The sequence below is a fragment of the Diorhabda sublineata genome, chromosome 9 (genome assembly GCF_026230105.1).
Source record: "Diorhabda sublineata isolate icDioSubl1.1 chromosome 9, icDioSubl1.1, whole genome shotgun sequence".
NCBI lineage: Eukaryota > Metazoa > Arthropoda > Insecta > Coleoptera > Chrysomelidae > Diorhabda > Diorhabda sublineata.
This window is the reverse complement of record NC_079482.1, coordinates 2,142,891-2,168,320: the sequence shown is the minus strand read 5'-3', so window position 1 is coordinate 2,168,320 and position 25,430 is coordinate 2,142,891. Positions and strand designations below refer to the sequence as shown.

General features: G+C 32.0%; 2 protein-coding genes across 5 annotated transcripts in view; one reads left to right on the top strand and one right to left on the bottom strand.

Moving 5' to 3' along the window:
- Positions 1 to 25,430, top strand: part of LOC130449049 (ATP-dependent RNA helicase vasa) — a 153,089-nt gene that overhangs the window by 3,222 nt on the left and 124,437 nt on the right. The gene's annotated exons all lie outside the window — the stretch shown is intronic.
- The window catches only part of LOC130449048 (monocarboxylate transporter 12-like), a 126,734-nt gene that overhangs the window by 14,611 nt on the left and 86,693 nt on the right, over positions 1 to 25,430 (bottom strand). Inside the window, exon 2 of one of the 4 annotated variants that reach the window (XM_056786691.1) lies at positions 700 to 965. The exons of 1 other annotated variant lie outside the window; for it this stretch is intronic. In XM_056786691.1, coding sequence (XP_056642669.1) covers positions 700 to 822 — 123 coding nt within the window. In that variant the 5' untranslated portion in view covers positions 823 to 965. Of the gene's footprint in view, positions 1 to 699; positions 966 to 22,492; positions 22,527 to 25,430 lie in introns of those variants that run through there. 2 more of the 4 variants (XM_056786694.1, XM_056786692.1) reach the window with 2 other exon arrangements.

The following is a 25,430-nucleotide window of genomic DNA, read 5'->3' as shown; positions in this document are numbered from 1 at the left end:
CATAAATAGAGCCTCAAAGTTATACAGAATTTTTTGAGTCGATTATTTTTAATATATCAAATTTAACGCCCTGTATTTCAAAGACTGCACATTTTAGAACATCCCAGTTTTTTTTCGTAAAACGATTCTTCTAGATGATGAACCTAACCTAGAAATGTATATACGTGGCGTACTCATAAATATTATGACGATAAAAATTTTTGAATCATTATATCTCAGAAACGGTGGCTCGAAGGAAAAAAAGTATTTATACGTTTTTTGTAGATAATTTTACGATCTACAATTTTTATCTGAGGTATTATTGTGATAAAACTTATCATTTTGCTGAAAATCGCAAAAAACTAATTTTTTTGACATTTAACCTCGAATAATTTTTTTTCCATACACTGGAATGATCTATCAATTCCAGAAACACGCAGTGATGTGTTTTTTTACAATTTTCATTAATTTCCAAATCCTATTATGATTAAATAGAGCCTGAAAGTTATACAGAATTTTTCAATTTTTCAATATATCAAATTTAACGCCTTATATTTCAAAAACTGCACATTTCAGAACGTCCCAGATTTGTAGTCTTATAAAACAATTATTATTTAGTACCAATTCAAAATAATTCATTATAAAAATAATAATATAATACGTGTTATTTAAAAGAAACTTTTTTGTATCATCCTGTATATTAATCAGATTATGACAGACCCCGTAGTAGCTGCCAAGCCCGGAATCGTGATGAGAAAGTTGCGGCAAACTTCGAGATCTGGAAAGACCGTGCCTCCGAGGTCGTCCATCACTGGAAAGCTCTTCTTCTGTACTATTCTGCATTCCCGTGGAAAATGCGCCTCGACCTGGAGCAAGGACAAGCACCAGCTCGGTCGTATCTAGGCAGTATCATTCTTCACACGCACATATATAGACTATAATCTGATTACTATTCGACCTATGGGGGAAATTGGAGCTTCTATCAACTGAAATTGTATAAAAATCAAAAAGTTAGGTTATGCGCCTCATTCAATACAAATTTGAGATTTGAATCTTTGTAGCGATATTCCTCGATGCGTTTCCGAAACTTGAAAATCAATATAAGTCAGACGCGGACATCTGGGTGGCCAAACAAATAATCAAATCTCCTAGAGACGGTCCTGCAATCGCAACAAGAAAATAAATTCGGAATTATTCGCTTGTACTGATAAATGCAAATTTCCAGACAATATAAATTTGATTTTCTAAAAGATAAATTGAAACGTTATAGGAATGACGTGAATTAATGGCTAGTAATGACGACATACATATACCATGAGTTAAATTTACGGACCGGATCGTTGAATGAGAATTCGAATGAAAATGGCAAAAGAAAAAAATACGCGGTACGCTTCATTGTACGAGGATGGGCCAATAAGTGCCTAACCCAACAAAAAAAAAACATTTCCACGACGCCTCGTACGTAATTAAGGTGTATGGTTATTCGAAATATTCAAAAATGTTCCTAATTTTGCAAATTTTATTATAAACCATCCAAATTATCGATTAATATCTTTTAATGATTGTGTTTGTGTGGGACAAACATCGTACTGTGATAAAAACAGATCAAAACACTATACGGCGAGAAAAAAAGATCGTGAATCAATTTTTAATGAACCAAACCTCGTATATATCAAAGTATAACAAATTAAAATCGAAATTAGTCAGGTTATTCCAAGTGAAACTGCCATTTTCATTACGTTAATTGTTTTATTAGTTTCCGCCATTTTTCCGATGTCATCTGTCAAAGTTTCATATAAATTTGACAGTTCTATAATCTAAAAAATCTTTTTTGGATAAATGCGGGAAAAAAACTAATTAACGTGTCTCAATTTTGATTATAAACCGCTTAATTGTAATAATTATCGATTAAAATCTTGTGATAATTGTGTTTGTGTGGGACAAACATCTTACTATGAAAAAAACAGATCAAAACACCATACGGCGAGAAAAAAAGAACGTGAATCAATTTTTAATGAACCAAACCTCGTATATATCAAAGTATAACAAATTAAAATCGAAATTAGTCAGGTTATTCCAAGTGAAACTGCCATTTTCATTACGTCAATTTCTTTTATTAGTTTCCGCCATTTTTCCGATGTCATCTGTCAAAGTTTCATATAAATTTGACAGTTCTATAATCTAAAAAATCTCTTTTTTGGATAAATGCGGGAAAAAAACTAATTAACGTGTCTCAATTTTGATTATAAACCGCTTAATTGTAATAATTATCGATTAAAATCTTGTGATAATTGTGTTTGTGTGGGACAAACATCTTACTATGAAAAAAACAGATCAAAACACCATACGGCGAGAAAAAAAGAACGTGAATCAATTTTTAATGAACCAAACCTCGTATATATCAAAGTATAACAAATTAAAATCGAAATTAGTCAGGTTATTCCAAGTGAAACTGCCATTTTCATTACGTTAATTGTTTTATTAGTTTCCGCCATTTTTCCGATGTCATCTGTCAAAGTTTCATATAAATTTGACAGTTCTATAATCTAAAAAATCTTTTTTGGATAAATGCGGGAAAAAAACTAATTAACGTGTCTCAATTTTGATCATAAACCGCTTAATTGTAATAATTATCGATTAAAATCTTGTGATGATTGTGTTTGTGTGGGACAAACATCTTACTATGAAAAAAACTGATCAAAACACCATACGTCGAGAAAAAAAGATCGTGAATCAATTTTTAATGAACCAAACCTCGTATATATCAAAGTATAACAAATTAAAATCGAAATTAGTCAGGTTATTCCAAGTGAAACTGCCATTTTCATTACGTTAATTGTTTTATTAGTTTCCGCCATTTTTCCGATGTTATCTGTCAAAGTTTCATATAAATTTGACAGTTCTATAATCTAAAAAATCTTTTTTGGATAAATGCGGGAAAAAAACTAATTAACGTGTCTCAATTTTGATTATAAACCGCTTAATTGTAATAATTATCGATTAAAATCTTGTGATAATTGTGTTTGTGTGGGACAAACATCTTACTATGAAAAAAACAGATCAAAACACCATACGGCGAGAAAAAAAGAACGTGAATCAATTTTTAATGAACCAAACCTCGTATATATCAAAGTATAACAAATTAAAATCGAAATTAGTCAGGTTATTCCAAGTGAAACTGCCATTTTCATTACGTTAATTGTTTTATTAGTTTCCGCCATTTTTCCGATGTCATCTGTCAAAGTTTCATATAAATTTGACAGTTCTATAATCTAAAAAATCTTTTTTGGATAAATGCGGGAAAAAAACTAATTAACGTGTCTCAATTTTGATTATAAACCGCTTAATTGTAATAATTATCGATTAAAATCTTGTGATAATTGTGTTTGTGTGGGACAAACATCTTACTATGAAAAAAACAGATCAAAACACCATACGGCGAGAAAAAAAGAACGTGAATCAGTTTTTAATGAACCAAACCTCGTATATATCAAAGTATAACAAATTAAAATCGAAATTAGTCAGGTTATTCCAAGTGAAACTGCCATTTTCATTACGTCAATTTCTTTTATTAGTTTCCGCCATTTTTCCGATGTCATCTGTCAAAGTTTCATATAAATTTGACAGTTCTATAATCTAAAAAATCTCTTTTTTGGATAAATGCGGGAAAAAAACTAATTAACGTGTCTCAATTTTGATTATAAACCGCTTAATTGTAATAATTATCGATTAAAATCTTGTGATAATTGTGTTTGTGTGGGACAAACATCTTACTATGAAAAAAACAGATCAAAACACCATACGGCGAGAAAAAAAGAACGTGAATCAATTTTTAATGAACCAAACCTCGTATATATCAAAGTATAACAAATTAAAATCGAAATTAGTCAGGTTATTCCAAGTGAAACTGCCATTTTCATTACGTTAATTGTTTTATTAGTTTCCGCCATTTTTCCGATGTCATCTGTCAAAGTTTCATATAAATTTGACAGTTCTATAATCTAAAAAATCTTTTTTGGATAAATGCGGGAAAAAAACTAATTAACGTGTCTCAATTTTGATTATAAACCGCTTAATTGTAATAATTATCGATTAAAATCTTGTGATAATTGTGTTTGTGTGGGACAAACATCTTACTATGAAAAAAACAGATCAAAACACCATACGGCGAGAAAAAAAGAACGTGAATCAGTTTTTAATGAACCAAACCTCGTATATATCAAAGTATAACAAATTAAAATCGAAATTAGTCAGGTTATTCCAAGTGAAACTGCCATTTTCATTACGTTAATTGTTTTATTAGTTTCCGCCATTTTTCCGATGTCATCTGTCAAAGTTTCATATAAATTTGACAGTTCTATAATCTAAAAAATCTTTTTTGGATAAATGCGGGAAAAAAACTAATTAACGTGTCTCAATTTTGATTAAGAACCGCTTAATTGTAATAATTATCGATTAAAATCTTGTGATAATTGTGTTTGTGTGGGACAAACATCTTACTATGAAAAAAACTGATCAAAACACCATACGGCGAGAAAAAAAGAACGTGAATCAGTTTTTAATGAACCAAACCTCGTATATATCAAAGTATAACAAATTAAAATCGAAATTAGTCAGGTTATTCCAAGTGAAACTGCCATTTTCATTACGTTAATTGTTTTATTAGTTTCCGCCATTTTTCCGATGTCATCTGTCAAAGTTTCATATAAATTTGACAGTTCTATAATCTAAAAAATCTTTTTTGGATAAATGCGGGAAAAAAACTAATTAACGTGTCTCAATTTTGATTAAGAACCGCTTAATTGTAATAATTATCGATTAAAATCTTGTGATAATTGTGTTTGTGTGGGACAAACATCTTACTATGAAAAAAACTGATCAAAACACCATACGGCGAGAAAAAATGAACGTGAATCAGTTTTTAATGAACCAAACCTCGTATATATCAAAGTATAACAAATTAAAATCGAAATTAGTCAGGTTATTCCAAGTGAAACTGCCATTTTCATTACGTTAATTGTTTTATTAGTTTCCGCCATTTTTCCGATGTCATCTGTCAAAGTTTCATATAAATTTGACAGTTCTATAATCTAAAAAATCTTTTTTGGATAAATGCGGGAAAAAAACTAATTAACGTGTCTCAATTTTGATTATAAACCGCTTAATTGTAATAATTATCGATTAAAATCTTGTGATAATTGTGTTTGTGTGGGACAAACATCTTACTATGAAAAAAACTGATCAAAACACCATACGGCGAGAAAAAATGAACGTGAATCAGTTTTTAATGAACCAAACCTCGTATATATCAAAGTATAACAAATTAAAATCGAAATTAGTCAGGTTATTCCAAGTGAAACTGCCATTTTCATTACGTTAATTGTTTTATTAGTTTCCGCCATTTTTCCGATGTCATCTGTCAAAGTTTCATATAAATTTGACAGTTCTATAATCTAAAAAATCTTTTTTGGATAAATGCGGGAAAAAAACTAATTAACGTGTCTCAATTTTGATTATAAACCGATTAATTGTAATAATTATCGATTAAAATCTTGTGATAATTGTGTTTGTGTGGGACAAACATCTTACTATGAAAAAAACTGATCAAAACACCATACGGCGAGAAAAAAAGGTCGTGAATCAATTTTTAATGAACCAAACCTCGTATATATCAAAGTATAACAAATTAAAATCGAAATTAGTCAGGTTATTCCAAGTGAAACTGCCATTTTCATTACGTTAATTGTTTTATTAGTTTCCGCCATTTTTCCGATGTCATCTGTCAAAGTTTCATATAAATTTGACAGTTCTATAATCTAAAAAATCTCTTTTTTGGATAAATGCGGGAAAAAAATTAATTTACGTGTCTCAATTTTGATTAATTGTATAATTATTGATTAATATCTTGTGATAATTGTGTTTATGTGGTACAAACATCACAATATTATGAAAAAAGTTTAAAATAACATATGGCTCAGAACCATAACGAAGAATTCTATGTTTAACGCTGAAAAACAAAATAAAGAAACCAAAAACAAGTTGAGTAAACATCAATTTGTAAATTCCCCATTCCATATAACGATTTAGACCCGCAAAGTTAGTGCTGCGGTTGTTTAATGATATTTTTTGGGTATATAACGAATTTTAATTGGAGGATTACCGTTTTTTTAACCCATCCTCGTACCTTTTTCCGAAAAAGCTTTTCAATAACATCTTTATCAAGTAAATTAACTCTCAAGTTGTTAATCGGTTGTCGACTGATTAATTTCATTTCTTATTTGTTATACTAAATAAAAAAAACTTGTGAGACGTTTTCGAAATCAGTTTGTTGTCGCTCGGAATTAATTTTCGGCTTAACGGACTGTAAATAGGTGAATAATGTCGAGACCAGTGTATACGATAGGTCGGATGGAATTTATAATCTTCGGGTTGCATAAATATGCATTATACTGTGAGATGTTGCAATTTTAGATAGGCGATAATCCTAAAATATTACGCCGCTAATCTTTGTAAGTGCATTGTGTTCGTGAAGTGCCAAGCACGATTCGTATTGCATAAAAACCGTGTGATATACGAGGGTAGATTTATTATTTTATTTATTATTGGAAATAGTAACTCAAGTTGAAAAGGGTGAAAACTATAAGACATTTTTATAGAACGTAGTTAAACGAGGGTCGGTACTCGAGTTTTTTGAGATATGGTGAGCCAATTTGAATGGACTAAACGTGACGAGGACTCGTGAAATAGAAGAAGAGCTTCCCCTTTTGGGATTTGGCAACACTGATTGTGAACTATGAAAACAACAACTTGGTTTCGTTAAAAAAAGTATTTTCTTTATTGGATAGTTCACTTTTGGTGTAGACCTCGTATATTACGAATTCTGTTAATCGATATATACAGTATTCTGATGGAAAAGGCAGTTTCCAACATGAAAAGTGTATTAAACATAGTTGGGAAAAGTGTTTTCTCAATTGGATTGTTTTCTTGTAGAATTACCCCCGTATATTTTGAATTCTGTTGATATTATTACACAGAAGTTTTTGCATTGACCCGGTATTGGATATTTCTCAGAATTTTTTCTTTAAAAATATTTAAAAAGTCATTTAAAACAGTCCAGAAGTTTGAGTTTATATAATTCTTTTTATAAATCAATTACGGTGTGATTTTTTCGAAAATAATGCCAATATTAACAGCAATGGTTCGTTATTAATTTCCGTAGAATATCCTTCAATGAATTTCTATCAATATTTTGATGAAAAAGACAGTTTCCATCACGAAAAGTGTATTAAACATAGTTGGGAAAAGTGTTTTCTCAATTGGATTGTTTACTTGTAGAATTACCCCCGTATATTTTGAATTCTGTTGATATCATTATACAGAAGTTTTTGTATTAACCTGGTATTGGATATTTCTCAGAAATTTTTCATTAAAAATATTCAAAAAGTCATTTAAAACAGTCAAGAACTTGAGCTAACGTACTTTTTTTGAAAATTCAATATAGTGTGATTTTATCGCGAAAATCCAGAATCTTCTGCCAATATAAGCTGCAAATGCTTGTTATTTAACTTTGCCAAAGATCTGCCAATGAATTTGTATCAGTATCGATCTAAAACTAAGAAAATAGGGCAACAGTTTTAATAAACTTTTTACGATACAACTTTCAAAATATCATTCTAGAACCAAATTTAGTTTATAAAACAAAGACATTTCATTAACATATATATTAACTCGTTCATATCGATTTTTATGGATATTTCAAAAAGTTGCTGTATTGGAAAAAAAGGTTGGCAATGTCATGAGGCATACATTTTTTTTTACGAGCAAAAATGAAAAAGTTGTCTGCTCAAAAGACCTAAATCATTTATTCTCTTTTTAGACATAATTTTCCTGGACTATCAAACTGTTCAATCCCTCAACCTTCATCCCGATACATTTATTCGATATTTCGACCTAATTTTCCTGGACTATCAAACTGTTCAATCCCTCAACCTACATCCCGATACATTTATTCGCGTTTTCGACCTAATTTTCCTGGGCTATCAAACTGTTCAATCCCTCAACCTTCATCCTGATACATTTATTCGCGTTTTCGACCTAATTTTCCTGGGCTATCAAACTGTTCAATCCCTCAACCTTCATCCTGATACATTTATTCGCTTTTTCGACCTAATTTTCCTGGACTATCAAACTGTTCAATTCCTCAACCTTCATCCCGATACATTTATTCGCTTTTTCGACCTAATTTTCCTGGACTATCAAACTGTTCAATCCCTCAACCTTCATCCCGATACATTTATTCGATATTTCGACCTAATTTTCCTGGACTATCAAACTGTTCAATCCCTCAACCTTCATCCCGATACATTTATTCGCTTTTTCGACCTAATTTTCCTGGACTATCAAACTGTTCAATCCCTCAACCTTCATCCTGATACATTTATTCGATATTTCGACCTAATTTTCCTGGACTATCAAACTGTTCAATTCCTCAACCTTCATCCCGATACATTTATTCGCTTTTTCGACCTAATTTTCCTGGACTATCAAACTGTTCAATCCCTCAACCTTCATCCTGATACATTTATTCGATATTTCGACCTAATTTTCCTGGACTATCAAACTGTTCAATTCCTCAACCTTCATCCCGATACATTTATTCGCTTTTTCGACCTAATTTTCCTGGACTATCAAACTGTTCAATCCCTCAACCTTCATCCCGATACATTTATTCGCTTTTTCGACCTAATTTTCCTGGACTATCAAACTGTTCAATCCCTCAACCTTCATCCCGATACATTTATTCGCTTTTTCGACCTAATTTTCCTGGACTATCAAACTGTTCAATCCCTCAACCTTCATCCTGATACATTTATTCGATATTTCGACCTAATTTTCCTGGACTATCAAACTGTTCAATCCCTCAACCTTCATCCCGATACATTTATTCGCTTTTTCGACCTAATTTTCCTGGACTATCAAACTGTTCAATCCCTCAACCTTCATCCCGATACATTTATTCGCGTTTTCGACCTAATTTTCCTGGACTATGAAACTGTTCAATCCCTCAACCTTCATCCTGATACATTTATTCGATATTTCGACCTAATTTTCCTGGACTATGAAACTGTTCAATCCCTCAACCTTCATCCTGATACATTTATTCGATATTTCGACCTAATTTTCCTGGACTATCAAACTGTTCAATCCCTCAACCTTCATCCCGATACATTTATTCGCGTTTTCGACCTAATTTTCCTGGACTATGAAACTGTTCAATCCCTCAACCTTCATCCCGATACATTTATTCGCTTTTTCGACCTAATTTTCCTGGACTATCAATCTGTTCAATCCCTCAACCTTCATCCCGATACATTTATTCGCTTTTTCGACCTAATTTTCCTGGACTATCAAACTGTTCAATCCCTCAACCTTCATCCCGATACATTTATTCGCGTTTTCGACCTAATTTTCCTGCACTATCAAACTGTTCAATCCCTCAACCTTCATCCCGATACATTTATTCGATATTTCGACCTAATTTTCCTGGACTATCAAACTGTTCAATCCCTCAACCTTCATCCCGATACATTTATTCGCGTTTTCGACCTAATTTTCCTGGACTATGAAACTGTTCAATCCCTCAACCTTCATCCCGATACATTTATTCGCTTTTTCGACCTAATTTTCCTGGACTATCAATCTGTTCAATCCCTCAACCTTCATCCCGATACATTTATTCGCTTTTTCGACCTAATTTTCCTGGACTATCAAACTGTTCAATCCCTCAACCTTCATCCCGATACATTTATTCGCGTTTTCGACCTAATTTTCCTGGACTATCAAACTGTTCAATCCCTCAACCTTCATCCCGATACATTTATTCGATATTTCGACTTAATTTTCCTGGACTATCAGTCTGTTCAATCCCTCAACCTTCATCCCGATACATTTATTCGCTTTTTCGACCTAATTTTCCTGGACTATCAACCTGTTCAATCCCTCAACCTTCATCCCGATACATTTATTCGATATTTCGACCTAATTTTCCTGGACTATCAAACTGTTCAATCCCTCAACCTTCATCCCGATACATTTATTCGCTTTTTGGACCTAATTTTCCTGGACTATCAAACTGTTCAATTCCTCAACCTTCATCCCGATACATTTATTCGCTTTTTCGACCTAATTTTCCTGGACTATCAAACTGTTCAATCCCTCAACCTTCATCCCGATACATTTATTCGCTTTTTCGACCTAATTTTCCTGGACTATCAAACTGTTCAATCCCTCAACCTTCATCCCGATACATTTATTCGATATTTCGACCTAATTTTCCTGGACTATCAAACTGTTCAATTCCTCAACCTTCATCCCGATACATTTATTCGCTTTTTCGACCTAATTTTCCTGGACTATCAAACTGTTCAATTCCTCAACCTTCATCCCGATACATTTATTCGCTTTTTCGACCTAATTTTCCTGGACTATCAAACTGTTCAATCCCTCAACCTTCATCCTGATACATTTATTCGATATTTCGACCTAATTTTCCTGGACTATCAAACTGTTCAATCCCTCAACCTTCATCCTGATACATTTATTCGATATTTCGACCTAATTTTCCTGGACTATCAAACTGTTCAATCCCTCAACCTTCATCCCGATACATTTATTCGATATTTCGACCTAATTTTCCTGGACTATCAAACTGTTGAATCCCTCAACCTTCATCCCGATACATTTATTCGCTTTTTCGACCTAATTTTCCTGGACTATTAAACTGTTCAATCCCTCAACCTTCATCCTAAATTTTCTTTGCAGCAATCAGAAAAGTTTAACTAAAAGAAAACGTCTGGAAGACGTCCGAGCCATTAAACGAAAAGTCTCTTCCACTTTTTTTACTCAAAAATATGTTTTTGGTAGAAAATAGGATTTTTTAGCAGATTGACCGCCATTAACCGCGTTAGTAGCACTTGTCTGGAAAATAACATCGCGACGGTTCTATCGGTTGGCTATTTAAATATATTGCTGGACTAATATCACATGGAATTCAACTTTCAATTTTTTTTTTGTTTTCGTTCAGAGGCGTATCACAATCTACGCATCTTCATTCGCAAACAATATTCACAAGAAAAAAAATTCGATTATCCGCGCGAACGAATTTTGACAGCTGTCAAACGACGACATTCGTTTATTAACAGAAGCAGCGTTGCCAATTCGGTTAAAAAGTAGGTAATTCATTGATTCATTGATTTCGAACATTTAAAAATTATTCACATTCTTACTGAGTGTTCTAGAATGTCGCGCCATATCAAAGTTATATTTTTTCGAAAGAAACATTCTTAAAAACAGGAAATGCTTTCTTGAAAACAAAAATAACTACTCTGGTAGTATTTTTCGATACTTACATAACATACAGGGTGATTCAATTGGGAAAAAAAACGGGAAAATAACTTTTTTATATTTCGATTCACCCTGTATAAAATTTTACGAAATAAATTATTTTCCCGATTTTTTAATACTATTAGAATGTTTTAGAGGCATTAGATTTTCTTTCTTGATTTTCTCTCATATTATACAGGGTATTGAATTCGTAATGGTGATTCAAAACTTGCGATGATATATAGAGAGTTTCAATTAAAAATAAATGTGATTTTGATGTGACCCAGCATTCTGGAACACCTCGTAAGAAGGTGGACTGAATATTTGTCAAATTAATCAATGAAATATCATTAAATTCACGATGATTAATATTCTCGATAGTCCTTTGACTTCGAGTCCGGTTCTGTACGTAGTTATTGAGAGAAAGAACCTACGCATCATGTCACGTACAATCTGTTTTTGTCGAAAGATTGTAGATACAAAATAAGTTTATGGAACTACTTCGTCGAGTTGGTTCTTCGCGAAACATTATCTTGTAATTGCCGCCAACTGAGATTCCTAGACGCGGTAACGAGAAGATTGAAATGCGTATCTAATTCCTTTTGCTTTAATCCTGAAACAACTCGGAATAAATTGAAATGAACCCATTATAAATCGAAAAATATTCACTGTTTCATCTAGAACGTTAAATTAGTGCAAACTTATTGTATCTATATTGTACTTGTAGGATTACCCCCGTATATTTTGAATTCTGTTGATATTATTATAGAGAAGTTTTTGCATTGACCTGGTATTGGATATTTCTCAGAAATTTTTCTTTAAAAATATTTAAAAAGTCATTTAAAACAGTCCGGAAGTATGAGTTTACATAATTCTTTTTATAAATCAATTAAGGTGTGATTTTTTCGAAAATAATTCCAATATTAACAGCAATAGTTCGTTATTAATTTCCGTAGAAGAACCTCCAATGAATTTCTATCAATATTCTGATGAAAAAAACAGTTTCCATTATGAAAAATGTATTAAACATAGTTAGGAAAAGTGTTTTCTCAATTGGATTGTTTACTTGTAGAATTACCCCCGTATATTTTGAATTCTTTTGATATAATTATACAGAACTTTTGCATTGACCTGGTATATAGAAATAATTCGTTAAAATTTACTTTTCAACATTCCAACATTAAATTAATCCAAAGTCTCACAAACAAAAGAAATATCAATCACAAAATGGCGATCAGAAGTTTATACTATTTTTTCGTTATATCTGGCAACATTGCGCTGATACGTGATCAGTGATGGAAGAATTTGATGTTCGAATATAAATTTTACACGTGAAAAATGAAGGTCATTTGAAAATAAAATAAATTTTGGTCCGGTCCTGGAGTTTTAATGAAAAACCAGTTATTCGAAGAAGCATCTCTCTTTCTGTCAGATGTAGAATACATAATATGCAAATATCGAACGAAAAGGAAATAAAACAAGATGATTACAATATTACCAACATCCTGTTTGATTTTTACGATTTAAATATGTTGGAAAAAAATAAACAACTATAGAAACTATATTTTTCTCACATAACGTTGAAAATATACGAATTATAATTGAAATGATAAATTATCCTGATCACAGCTAAACCAATCACTAACAGAGCCGGCTTTCAATTATTCAAACAACGTAATTGATTACTAATTAAATTATTTATTAACCACGTTATATAATTTTTTCTTTATATAAAATCATTTTTTTTAGTTTATAATTATACAGGGTGTCTCGAAACTATTTAAAGAGCGAGTGAAAAGCAACTAACAGAGCCGGCTTTCAATTCAAACAACGTAATTGATTACTAATTAAATTATTTATTAACCACGTTATACAATTTTTTCTTTATATAAAATCATTTTTTTTAGTTTATAATTATACAGGGTGTCTCTTAACTATTTAAAGAGCGAGTGAAAAGCAACTAACAGAGCCGGCTTTCAATTATTCAAACAACGTAATTGATTACTAATTAAATTATTTATTAACCACGTTATATAATTTTTTCTTTATATAAAATCATTTTTTTTAGTTTATAATTATACAGGGTGTCTCGAAACTATTTAAAGAGCGAGTGAAAAGCAACTAACAGAGCCGGCTTTCAATTCAAACAACTTAATTGATTATTAATTAAATTATTTATTAACCACGTTATATAATTTTTTCTTTACATAAAATCATTTTTTTTAGTTTATAATTATACAGGGTGTCTCGAAACTATTTAAAGAGCGAGTGAAAAGCAACTAACAGAGCCGGCTTTCAATTCAAACAACTTAATTGATTATTAATTAAATTATTTATTAACCACGTTATATAATTTTTTCTTTACATAAAATCATTTTTTTTAGTTTATAATTATACAGGGTGTCTCGAAACTATTTAAAAAGCGAGTGAAAAGCAACTAACAGAGCCGGCTTTCAATTCAAACAACTTAATTGATTATTAATTAAATTATTTATTAACCACGTTATATAATTTTTTCTTTATATAAAATCATTTTTTTTAGTTGATAATTATACAGGGTGTCTCGAAACTATTTAAAGAGCGAGTGAAAAGCAACTAACAGAGCCGGCTTTCAATTCAAACAACTTAATTGATTATTAATTAAATTATTTATTAACCACGTTATATAATTTTTTCTTTATATAAAATCATTTTTTTTAGTTTATAATTATACAGGGTGTCTCGAAACTATTTAAAGAGCGAGTGAAAAGCAACTAACAGAGCCGGCTTTCAATTATTCAAACAACGTAATTGATTACTAATTAAATTATTTATTAGTCACGTTATATAATTTGTTTAGAAACCGTTTAAATTTTCGCTTGACAATATGAAAGAGAAACTTTTGACCGGTAGTGTACATTAACTAGTTTTAGTTTCATAAATCGAATTGCTGATGTCAATAATGTCGGTAAATATGATAAATTATAAACATGGGCGGGCATTCGTAATCTAGAATGTAAAAAATGCTTTAAACACGATCGAGGTACGAGTATTTCAAGTCGGTTGTAGAATTAGTTATTTCAATATAGTACGGCGTCATAATTTTCAAAAATCGGTGTTTCAATATTTGAAATCGAAACTGAAACGAAGGAAAACTGATTTTATCGGGACATTGCCGCCTCGATGGACACTTAAAGACGCCAGGTTTGATAAATAATAGGCCAATAGTCCGGTCAAATTTGACTTTTTTCAAAATAATATTGATATGTGGATGCGAACCAACTCGCTTTTCCCAGGATTTCTTCGGATAAATTAGGGGTAGTTTTGACAGGGTAGGGAAAATAAGGGTTTCGTGCCCGTTGTGACTCTTAATCAGTTGGCTTTAAACTATCATAGTACCAAGTTTCAGAGCAATTGGCCAGAAACAACTCGATTTTTCCCAGGATTTCTTCGGATAAATTAGGGGTAGTTTTGACGGGGTAGGGAAAATAAGGGTTTCGTGCCCGTTGAGACTCTTAATCAGTTTTCTTTAAACTATCATAGTACCAAGTTTCAGAGCAATTGGCCAGAAACAACTCGCTTTTTCCCAGGATTTCTTCGGATAAATTAGGGGTAGTTTTGACGGGGTAGGGAAAATAAGGGTTTCGTGCCCGTTGTGACTCTTAATCAGTTGGCTTTAAACTATCATAGTACCAAGTTTCAGAGCAATTGGCCAGAAACAACTCGATTTTTCCCAGGATTTCTTCGGATAAATTAGGGGTAGTTTTGACGGGGTAGGGAAAATAAGGGTTTCGTGCCCGTTGAGACTCTTAATCAGTTTTCTTTAAACTATCATAGTACCAAGTTTCAGAGCAATTGGCCAGAAACAACTCGCTTTTTCCCAGGATTTCTTCGGATAAATTAGGGGTAGTTTTGACAGGGTAGGGAAAATAAGGGTTTCGTGCCCGTTGTGACTCTTAATCAGTTGGCTTTAAACTATCATAGTACCAAGTTTCAGAGCAATTGGCCAGAAACAACTCGATTTTTCCCAGGATTTCTTCGGATAAATTAGGGGTAGTTTTGACGGGGTAGGGAAAATAAGGGTTTCGTGCCCGTTGAGACTCTTAATCAGTTTTCTTTAAACTATCATAGTACCAAGTTTCAGAGCAATTGGCCAGAAACAACTCGCTTTTTCCCAGGATTTCTTCGGATAAATTAGGGGTAGTTTTGACGGGGTAGGGAAAATAAGGGTTTCGTGCCCGTTGTGACTCTTAATCAGTTGGCTTTAAACTATCATAGTACCAAGTTTCAGAGCAATTGGCCAGAAACAACTCGCTTTTTCCCAGGATTTCTTCGGATAAATTAGGGGTAGTTTTGACGGGGTAGGGAAAATAAGGGTTTCGTGCCCGTTGTGACTCTTAATCAGTTGGCTTTAAACTATCATAGTACCAAGTTTCAGAGCAATTGGCCAGAAACAACTCGCTTTTTCCCAGGATTTCTTCGGATAAATTAGGGGTAGTTTTGACGGGGTAGGGAAAATAAGGGTTTCGTGCCCGTTGTGACTCTTAATCAGTTTGCTTTAAACTATCATAGTACCAAGTTTCAGAGCAATTGGCCAGAAACAACTCGCTTTTTCCCAGGATTCCTTCGGATAAATTAGGGGTAGTTTTGACGGGGTAGGGAAAATAAGGGTTTCGTGCCCGTTGTGACTCTTAATCAGTTTGCTTTAAACTATCATAGTACCAAGTTTCAGAGCAATTGGCCAGAAACAACTCGCTTTTTCCCAGGATTCCTTCGGATAAATTAGGGGTAGTTTTGACGGGGTAGGGAAAATAAGGGTTTCGTGCCCGTTGAGACTCTTAATCAGTTTTCTTTAAACTATCATAGTACCAAGTTTCAGAGCAATTGGCCAGAAACAACTCGATTTTTCCCAGGGTTCCTTCGGATAAATTAGGGGTAGTTTTGACGGGGTAGGGAAAATAAGGGTTTCGTGCCCGTTGAGACTCTTAATCAGTTGGCTTTAAACTATCATAGTACCAAGTTTCAGAGCAATTGGCCAGAAACAACTCGCTTTTTCCCAGGATTCCTTCGGATAAATTAGGGGTAGTTTTGACGGGGTAGGGAAAATAAGGGTTTCGTGCCCGTTGAGACTCTTAATCAGTTTTCTTTAAACTATCATAGTACCAAGTTTCAGAGCAATTGGCCAGAAACAACTCGATTTTTCCCAGGGTTCCTTCGGATAAATTAGGGGTAGTTTTGACGGGGTAGGGAAAATAAGGGTTTCGTGCCCGTTGAGACTCTTAATCAGTTGGCTTTAAACTATCATAGTACCAAGTTTCAGAGCAATTGGCCAGAAACAACTCGCTTTTTCCCAGGATTCCTTCGGATAAATTAGGGGTAGTTTTGACGGGGTAGGGAAAATAAGGGTTTCGTGCCCGTTGAGACTCTTAATCAGTTTGCTTTAAACTATCATAGTACCAAGTTTCAGAGCAATTGGCCAGAACCAACTCGCTTTTTCCCAGGGTTCGTCCGGACTATTCAGGGGTAGTTTTGGCGGGGCAGGGGAGTTTAGGATTCCATAAGAATTGCGCGGAGTTTTTCTCAAAAGTTAAGTAGCAACCCTCGTATATATGTTAATCTGAATCACAACACGCAAACATACAAATTACTTGTAAAAATTAATATGAAAATTTATACGAAGTAAGCGCCCGTACTATAATGAATAATTGCCGTGCGTCCGTGTATCCCCTCGGATTAATATTTATAGCTACAGATTGAACCAATTTAATCTTTCATTGGGTTTAAAACCGATTGCGGGATTACTTTTTTTAAAGTTGGTCGATTTCGAGAACGCGATTTTGGATCGAAACTTAAAAGCAATCGACACATGTAAATTTGCTTAAATAATGTAAATTAATCGGACGATTTTACGAAGACACTCGAGGCGTTTTCATTTTTCGTAAAATTATATTCAATCGAGTTGCTACTGGAATTTATACGAGGACGTAATTGACACCGTATATATTTGTCGATTTTTTTATTAATTTCGTAAAAAAAGTCGTAAATCTTTATAAAATGCTTCGCATGATAGAAAATTTGAGATACGAGGGCGGTACGATTAAATCATTAGTTTACTGTGACGGCTAATTCGCAAAATTGATGCACCAGGTAGATATTATTAATTTTTTATTACTTATATATCAAAATATTCGTTAAAAATGATACCGGGGGACGAAAAAACAAACAAAAACATTATTAATTTTATCTTCGTGGATAAGATTTAAAGTAACGATGATTTTTTATCAATTTTTCGACGACCAGGATTGCCAACTTCGGGCGACGTGAACTAGTCGAAAAATCAGTGCAACTTATGTCTAAATTTGAGGTTATGTTTCTTCTAAGGGAAAATCTGAACCCTTTTACGCGGAATTGTCAAAGCTGGACGTTTGGCAACCGTGGATCCCTAAATGCTATTTGTTTTTGTTTTAATCCTAATTTGATGTCCAAATGTGGTTATTAAAGTTTAATTTTCCACATTTTCCGATGTCTGCATCCCTGTAGAAAACGAATCACACTCCGCTGGAGCTTCAATTATGTTTACGCGGCCGTAGCACAACGCCGACTGACGCCTGAATGTCGATAATAGTTTGTGAAGCGAGTCGCCCACGGCGCCTGCACGGAGCGTTCGGAGGTTGATAAAAAAACGCCCTCGAAAATGTTGGAACCTGGCGGGTATGTAGAAATAGAACTGGATTGAATTTCAGTCCAATTCATGTGAAATATAAACTACAGCGTTGAAAAAAACCAAGAAATGTATGCGTATTTTTAGAATACGCCTGGTATATATGATGAATATCTTACTTTCTCGCGATATTACGGGAAAAAAACTTGTACGTCTCAGCAGGAAGTCGATAAAATTTTATGATTCCATCGTTGGTTTTACAAGGCAGTTCTGAATCCATTTCAGTTTCGTATAATTCGCATATACAAGAATAAAAAACTTAACCTATAAAAAGCGTTGTCCCTTCGACGATTTCGGACGATACCGAAAGAAAATTTAAAAGTCGAAAAGGCGCTCGAAACTGTACTGGGAATATAACGTCCATTTGGTTTTGTTTTTAAGACTTTTCGAACTTTTAAAAAAATATTTTGTGGGATTGTTAATTCCAACCCTATTTTTATAACTCGAATAAAAAAAAATTGTTTCTACTTGTATATAAATAAAGATTTTCTTTTGTGCCACAACTTCAAATTTATTTGCTTTTGATTTTCCTCGTATATCAATTTTATTCCTCTCGTATATTAATTTTATTCCCCTCGTATATAAATATTTACTTTTTTGTCAAAATTTCAAAATTCATGGCTACAAGAATCGTAGCTTTTGATTTCCCTCGTATATTAATTTGATTCCTTTCGTATATAAATTTTATTTCCCTCGTAAAAATTTTCAGTTTTGCCACAACTACAACATTCGTTGCTTTTGATTTACCCCGTGTATTAATTCATTCCCCTCGTATATAAATATTTACTTTTTTCTAAAAATTTCAAAATTCAGGGCATTTCATTTCCCTCGTATATAAATTTGTTTCTACTTGTATATAAATAAAGATTTTCTTTTGTGCCACAACTTCAAATTTATTTGCTTTTAATTTCCCTCGTATATTAATTTTATTCCCCTCGTATATAAATATTTACTTTTTTGTCAACATTTTAAAATTCATGGCTACAACAATCGTAGCTTTTGATTTCCCTCGTATATTAATTCATTCCCCTCGTATATAAATATTTACTTTTTTGTCAAAATTTCAAAATTCATGGCTACAAGAATCATAGCTTTTGATTTCCCTCGTATATTAATTTGATTCCTTTCGTATATAAATTTTATTTCCCTCGTAAAAATTTTCAGTTTTGCCACAACTACAACATTCGTTGCTTTTGATTTACCCCGTGTATTAATTCATTCCCCTCGTATATAAATATTTACTTTTTTCTAAAAATTTCAAAATTCAGGGCATTTCATTTCCCTCGTATATAAATTTGTTTCTACTTGTATATAAATAAAGATTTTCTTTTGTGCCACAACTTCAAATTTATTTGCTTTTAATTTCCCTCGTATATTAATTTTATTCCCCTCGTATATAAATATTTACTTTTTTGTCAAAATTTCAAAATTCATGGCTACAACAATCGTAGCTTTTGATTTCCCTCGTATATTAATTCATTCCCCTCGTATATAAATATTTACTTTTTTGTCAAAATTTCAAAATTCATGGCTACAAGAATCATAGCTTTTGATTTCCCTCGTATATTAATTTGATTCCTTTCGTATATAAATTTTATTTCCCTCGTAAAAATTTTCAGTTTTGCCACAACTACAACATTCGTTGCTTTTGATTTACCCCGTGTATTAATTCATTCCCCTCGTATATAAATATTTACTTTTTTCTAAAAATTTCAAAATTCAGGGCATTTCATTTCCCTCGTATATAAATTTGTTTCTACTTGTATATAAATAAAGATTTTCTTTTGTGCCACAACTTCAAATTTATTTGCTTTTAATTTCCCTCGTATATTAATTTTATTCCCCTCGTATATAAATATTTACTTTTTTGTCAAAATTTCAAAATTCATGGCTACAACAATCGTAGCTTTTGATTTCCCTCGTATATTAATTCATTCCCCTCGTATATAAATATTTACTTTTTTGTCAAAATTTCAAAATTCATGGCTACAAGAATCATAGCTTTTGATTTCCCTCGTATATTAATTTGATTCCTTTCGTATATAAATTTTATTTCCCTCGTAAAAATTTTCAGTTTTGCCACAACTACAACATTCGTTGCTTTTGATTTACCCCGTGTATTAATTCATTCCCCTCGTATATAAATATTTACTTTTTTCTAAAAATTTCAAAATTCAGGGCATTTGATTTCCCTCGTATATAAATTTGTTTCTATTTGTATATAAATAAAGATTTTCTTTTGTGCCACAACTTCAAATTTATTTGCTTTTAATTTCCCTCGTATATTAATTTTATTCCCCTCGTATATAAATATTTACTTTTTTGTCAAAATTTCAAAATTCATGGCTACAACAATCGTAGCTTTTGATTTCCCTCGTATATTAATTCATTCCCCTCGTATATAAATATTTACTTTTTTGTCAAAATTTCAAAATTCATGGCTACAAGAATCATAGCTTTTGATTTCCCTCGTATATTAATTTGATTCCTTTCGTATATAAATTTTATTTCCCTCGTAAAAATTTTCAGTTTTGCCACAACTACAACATTCGTTGCTTTTGATTTACCCCGTGTATTAATTCATTCCCCTCGTATATAAATATTTACTTTTTTCTAAAAATTTCAAAATTCAGGGCATTTCATTTCCCTCGTATATAAATTTGTTTCTACTTGTATATAAATAAAGATTTTCTTTTGTGCCACAACTTCAAATTTATTTGCTTTTAATTTCCCTCGTATATTAATTTTATTCCCCTCGTATATAAATATTTACTTTTTTGTCAAAATTTCAAAATTCATGGCTACAACAATCGTAGCTTTTGATTTCCCTCGTATATTAATTCATTCCCCTCGTATATAAATATTTACTTTTTTGTCAAAATTTCAAAATTCATGGCTACAAGAATCATAGCTTTTGATTTCCCTCGTATATTAATTTGATTCCTTTCGTATATAAATTTTATTTCCCTCGTAAAAATTTTCAGTTTTGCCACAACTACAACATTCGTTGCTTTTGATTTACCCCGTGTATTAATTCATTCCCCTCGTATATAAATATTTACTTTTTTCTAAAAATTTCAAAATTCAGGGCATTTCATTTCCCTCGTATATAAATTTGTTTCTATTTGTATATAAATAAAGATTTTCTTTTGTGCCACAACTTCAAATTTATTTGCTTTTAATTTCCCTCGTATATCAATTTTATTCCTCTCGTATATATAAATTTATTTCCCTCGTAAAAATTTCCAGTTTTGCCACAACTACAACAATCGTAGCTTTTGATTTCCCTCGTATATTAATTTGTTTACTCTCGTATATAAATTGGATTCGCCTCGTATATAAATAAAAATTTTCTTTTGTGCCACAACTTCAAATTTATTTGCTTTTGATTTCCCTCGTATATTAATTTTATTCCTCTCGTATATAAATTTATTTCCCTCGTAAAAATTTCCAGTTTTGCCACAACAACAACAATCGTAGCTTTTGATTTCCCTCGTATATTAATTTGTTTTCTCTCATATATAAATTGGATTCGCCTCGTATATAAATAAAGATTTCCTTTTTTGGCAACAACTTGAACATTCGTTGCATTCGGTTCGCCTCGTATATAAACTTCTCTATTTCCTTAGAGTAAAATATCATCTCGAATCTTGGATATCCGTTTAAATTTAAAATGGAATTTTCAAAATCGCTGTCTTCGGCACTTCCGGTAGTTATTTAGTCACTATCCGATGAAACGCAATTGTTCCCTTGATCCTTATTCATACGGCGTTTATTGAATAGATTTCGAGGAAAGAGAGACTTTCATGTTCGATCTTTAGTGAAGATTGCACTTTTATGCAAAGTTTTCAGAAAATGCAATGAATTACACTGCAGCTCGGCTATGCACAATTAGGAAACTACTTTATCGACCTCAAGATTTTATTCCGAAGTTGCTGTCATTTACATAATATTCGAATTTAATTCGGTATTTTAGTCGGAATTGTAAATTTAAGAACGCATATTTTAGCAAAAATTTTACCCGTATTAAAACAAAATATTTTTCACATCAAATAATTAATAATAAGTACCAACAAACGTAAAATAAAAAACTGCACGCTTTCTTATAATAATTTATTTGGATTACCTCGTATAACACGTAACGTTTAATGATAAATACAATTTCTACTTTATCAACAATATTATTGCGATAATAAAAGTGCTGCCAACTGTTTAAAAATCGAATTCCCGTTTCATTGATCGATAAAAGTATACTTAGAAATCAAGATTTAGTTTATTAATTAAACCAAAATTGAAAAATATTTATGCGGTATAAATCGAGTTTAAATTTGCAACATAAAGATAACTATCTCAAGAAATAAGTAGTTTGCATATTCAACTCATTTAATTTTTGGTTATTAATCTCATAGATAATTAAAAGTTATCACCTACCAGTTAAATCATACTCGTTATAGTGATTGCTGCTTGTTGCCAAGTGGGTCACGTTTAACTCAGTTTTTAAAAAGTACTCCGAATTTATTCCTCCAAAAAATACGTCGATTATAAAAGAAAATATTTTTGTTTTTGAATTATAAATAGAGAGTAGAAACAAAAACATTTGACAGTTTAATATGATAACATAGTATTCAGTTTCGATTTTTTATTATGAGTCATTTTTAAAGGAAAAGAACCGTATAAAAATAATTTCAAGAGACAACATTTTTACGATAATATTTACGTAACTTTTCCTCAATCGTTTTTCCACGTAAAAAAATTTTTTCGTCATATTAACACAAAAACGAAAACCGTCGTTTTTATATGTATATTAGAATTTATCTAATTGACAGATTTATTTAATATTTTGACAGATGATATCGTAAACATGGCGGAAACTATACTAACCGAAATGTTGCCAAATTATTAGAAAAAAAACTTTTCAATCAAAGCGTCCTTGTATTCATTTTTTGGTAATTTATGTAAAAATAATAATGAGCCGACTTGTGGTGGAAAAAATTATGCTCCAATATACCCATTATTCCGAAGAAACATCAGTGTTTGACATGATAATAGATTCGTGAATGAAGGTCAATGGAATGTCACGACTATAACTTTTATAATATATTAGGGACTGTATCTATCGCCCAATTATATAGAGTAGCTGGTATTTTATGAAAAAATTGTTAGAAAAATCATATTTCATTGTTAAGTGAAAATATTTGTAAACGTTTATAGGGTGTTTGTCTATGTTTTCTTCTTTTTTATCTCCGTATCAGTATCCACTTCTGTTTGCATTTATTATATTATGTCAATACTATATACTTGTAGGTTATGATTGCTTTTTTCTCTACCATTTCTGTCTTCTTTTTTACAGCTATATGCTTTTTTATAGTACAGTAAAAAATATCAAAATTTGGACAGTTCTTTTTAGTAAGCTTCTTATTTTTGATATATCACTCTGTTATTTATCGGGAATGTTGGTTGCTGACCAATATCCTGATAAAAAAAGGACGAATCTATAAACATATTAAAGTAACTTTTGCCTCCGGTTTACGAACAACGAAAAAATGAAAAAAATCCGAGCTAATCGTATTCCTTATACGTGGGCTATATTAGCAAAAATTACTACAGATCCGTATCCAGAAATTTAAGAATTATTTTCTTGATTCTTGATACTCATAATTTCAATTCGATTGATTATACAGGGTGTCATATGTAAAAAGTTACATTATCAATTACTTAACTTTATTTTTATTAGTTTGTTTACTGAAGTATAATTTATTTTATGATATTTTTATTGCAGAGGTCAAATTACGGTTAGTTTCGTCAAACTCTTCTTCTAATTCCGCCTACGTTGTCTAAATTTCAATTGTTCATTGTTTTCCGTGAATCTAACGACAAAAATATCATAAATTCCGAATTTTATTCGGGGTCTCTACGCATTTCCGGTTGTAATAAATTATTTCCCGCATCTCAACCCTCGACACGAGTTCTTAACATTAGCCAAACTTAATCTGGGGGAGACCGGAGACGTCGGTATAATCCGAAAACGTTAAAATACTCCCCCAACTTCGTATTATTTTTATTGACTCGAGGGGGAAGGTCGTCGAAACTCCGGAATAAGTTCTAGCAAACAACCATGAAATTCCACTAAGAGCTTTTTAATTATTTCGTCAATTAAAGGTAGAGCTCGACTTTAACACGTCCACCGCCAAGAATTCCGGCAATTTTTACGTTTTTTAGCCCACTGAGCTAACCCAAAAAAAGACCAGCTCCTCTCAATTGAAGTACGAACCCGAAAATCGACAGTGTGGGTCTTTGAAGATGAGCCGGATCCAACAAAAGTTGTTCGCTCAATTCCTGATGGTAAACCAGCATGTGTTTGCCAGAAGTAATCGAAAAAATAGTGGAAATCAAACGCAGAAAACGAATCAAACCATGATAATGCGAATTCTCGCAATTCAAATAAAAAAAAAACGTTTTTGAACAGTCCAAACATGGCAGTAAACTTTACAACGATCTTAATGGTAAACCAGCATTTGTTTGCCAGAATTAATCGAAAAAATAGTGGAAATCAAACGCACAAAACGAATCAAACCATAATAATGCGAATTGTCGCACAACAATGCAAAAAAAAAACGTTTTTGAACAGTCCAAACATGGCAGTAAACTTTACAACGATCTTAATGGTAAACCAGCATTTGTTTGCCAGAATTAATCGAAAAAATAGTGGAAATCAAACGCACAAAACGAATCAAACCATAATAATGCGAATTCTCGCACAACAATTAAAAAAAAAAAACGTTTTTGAACAGTCCAAACATGGCAGTAAACTTTACAACGATCTTAATGGTAAACCAGCATTTGTTTGCCAGAATTAATCGAAAAAATAGTGGAAATCAAACGCAGAAAACGAATCAAACCATAATAATGCGAATTCTCGCACAACAATTCAAAAAAAAAACGTTTTTGAACAGTCCAAACATGGCAGTAAACTTTACAACGATCTTAATGGTAAACCAGCATTTGTTTGCCAGAATTAATCGAAAAAATAGTGGAAATCAAACGCAGAAAACGAATCAAACCATAATAATGCGAATTCTCGCACAACAATTCAAAAAAAAAACGTTTTTGAACAGTCCAAACATGGCAGTAAACTTTACAACGATCTTAATGGTAAACCAGCATTTGTTTGCCAGAATTAATCGAAAAAATAGTGGAAATCAAACGCAGAAAACGAATCAAACCATAATAATGCGAATTGTCGCACATCAATCCAAACAAAAACGTTTTTGAACAGTCAAATCAAGGAATTGATGAGTCATACGACGTATAGTACTTGTTCGGTACCCAATAATTAATTTTAAATTCTGTAGATCAAAAATAAATTACC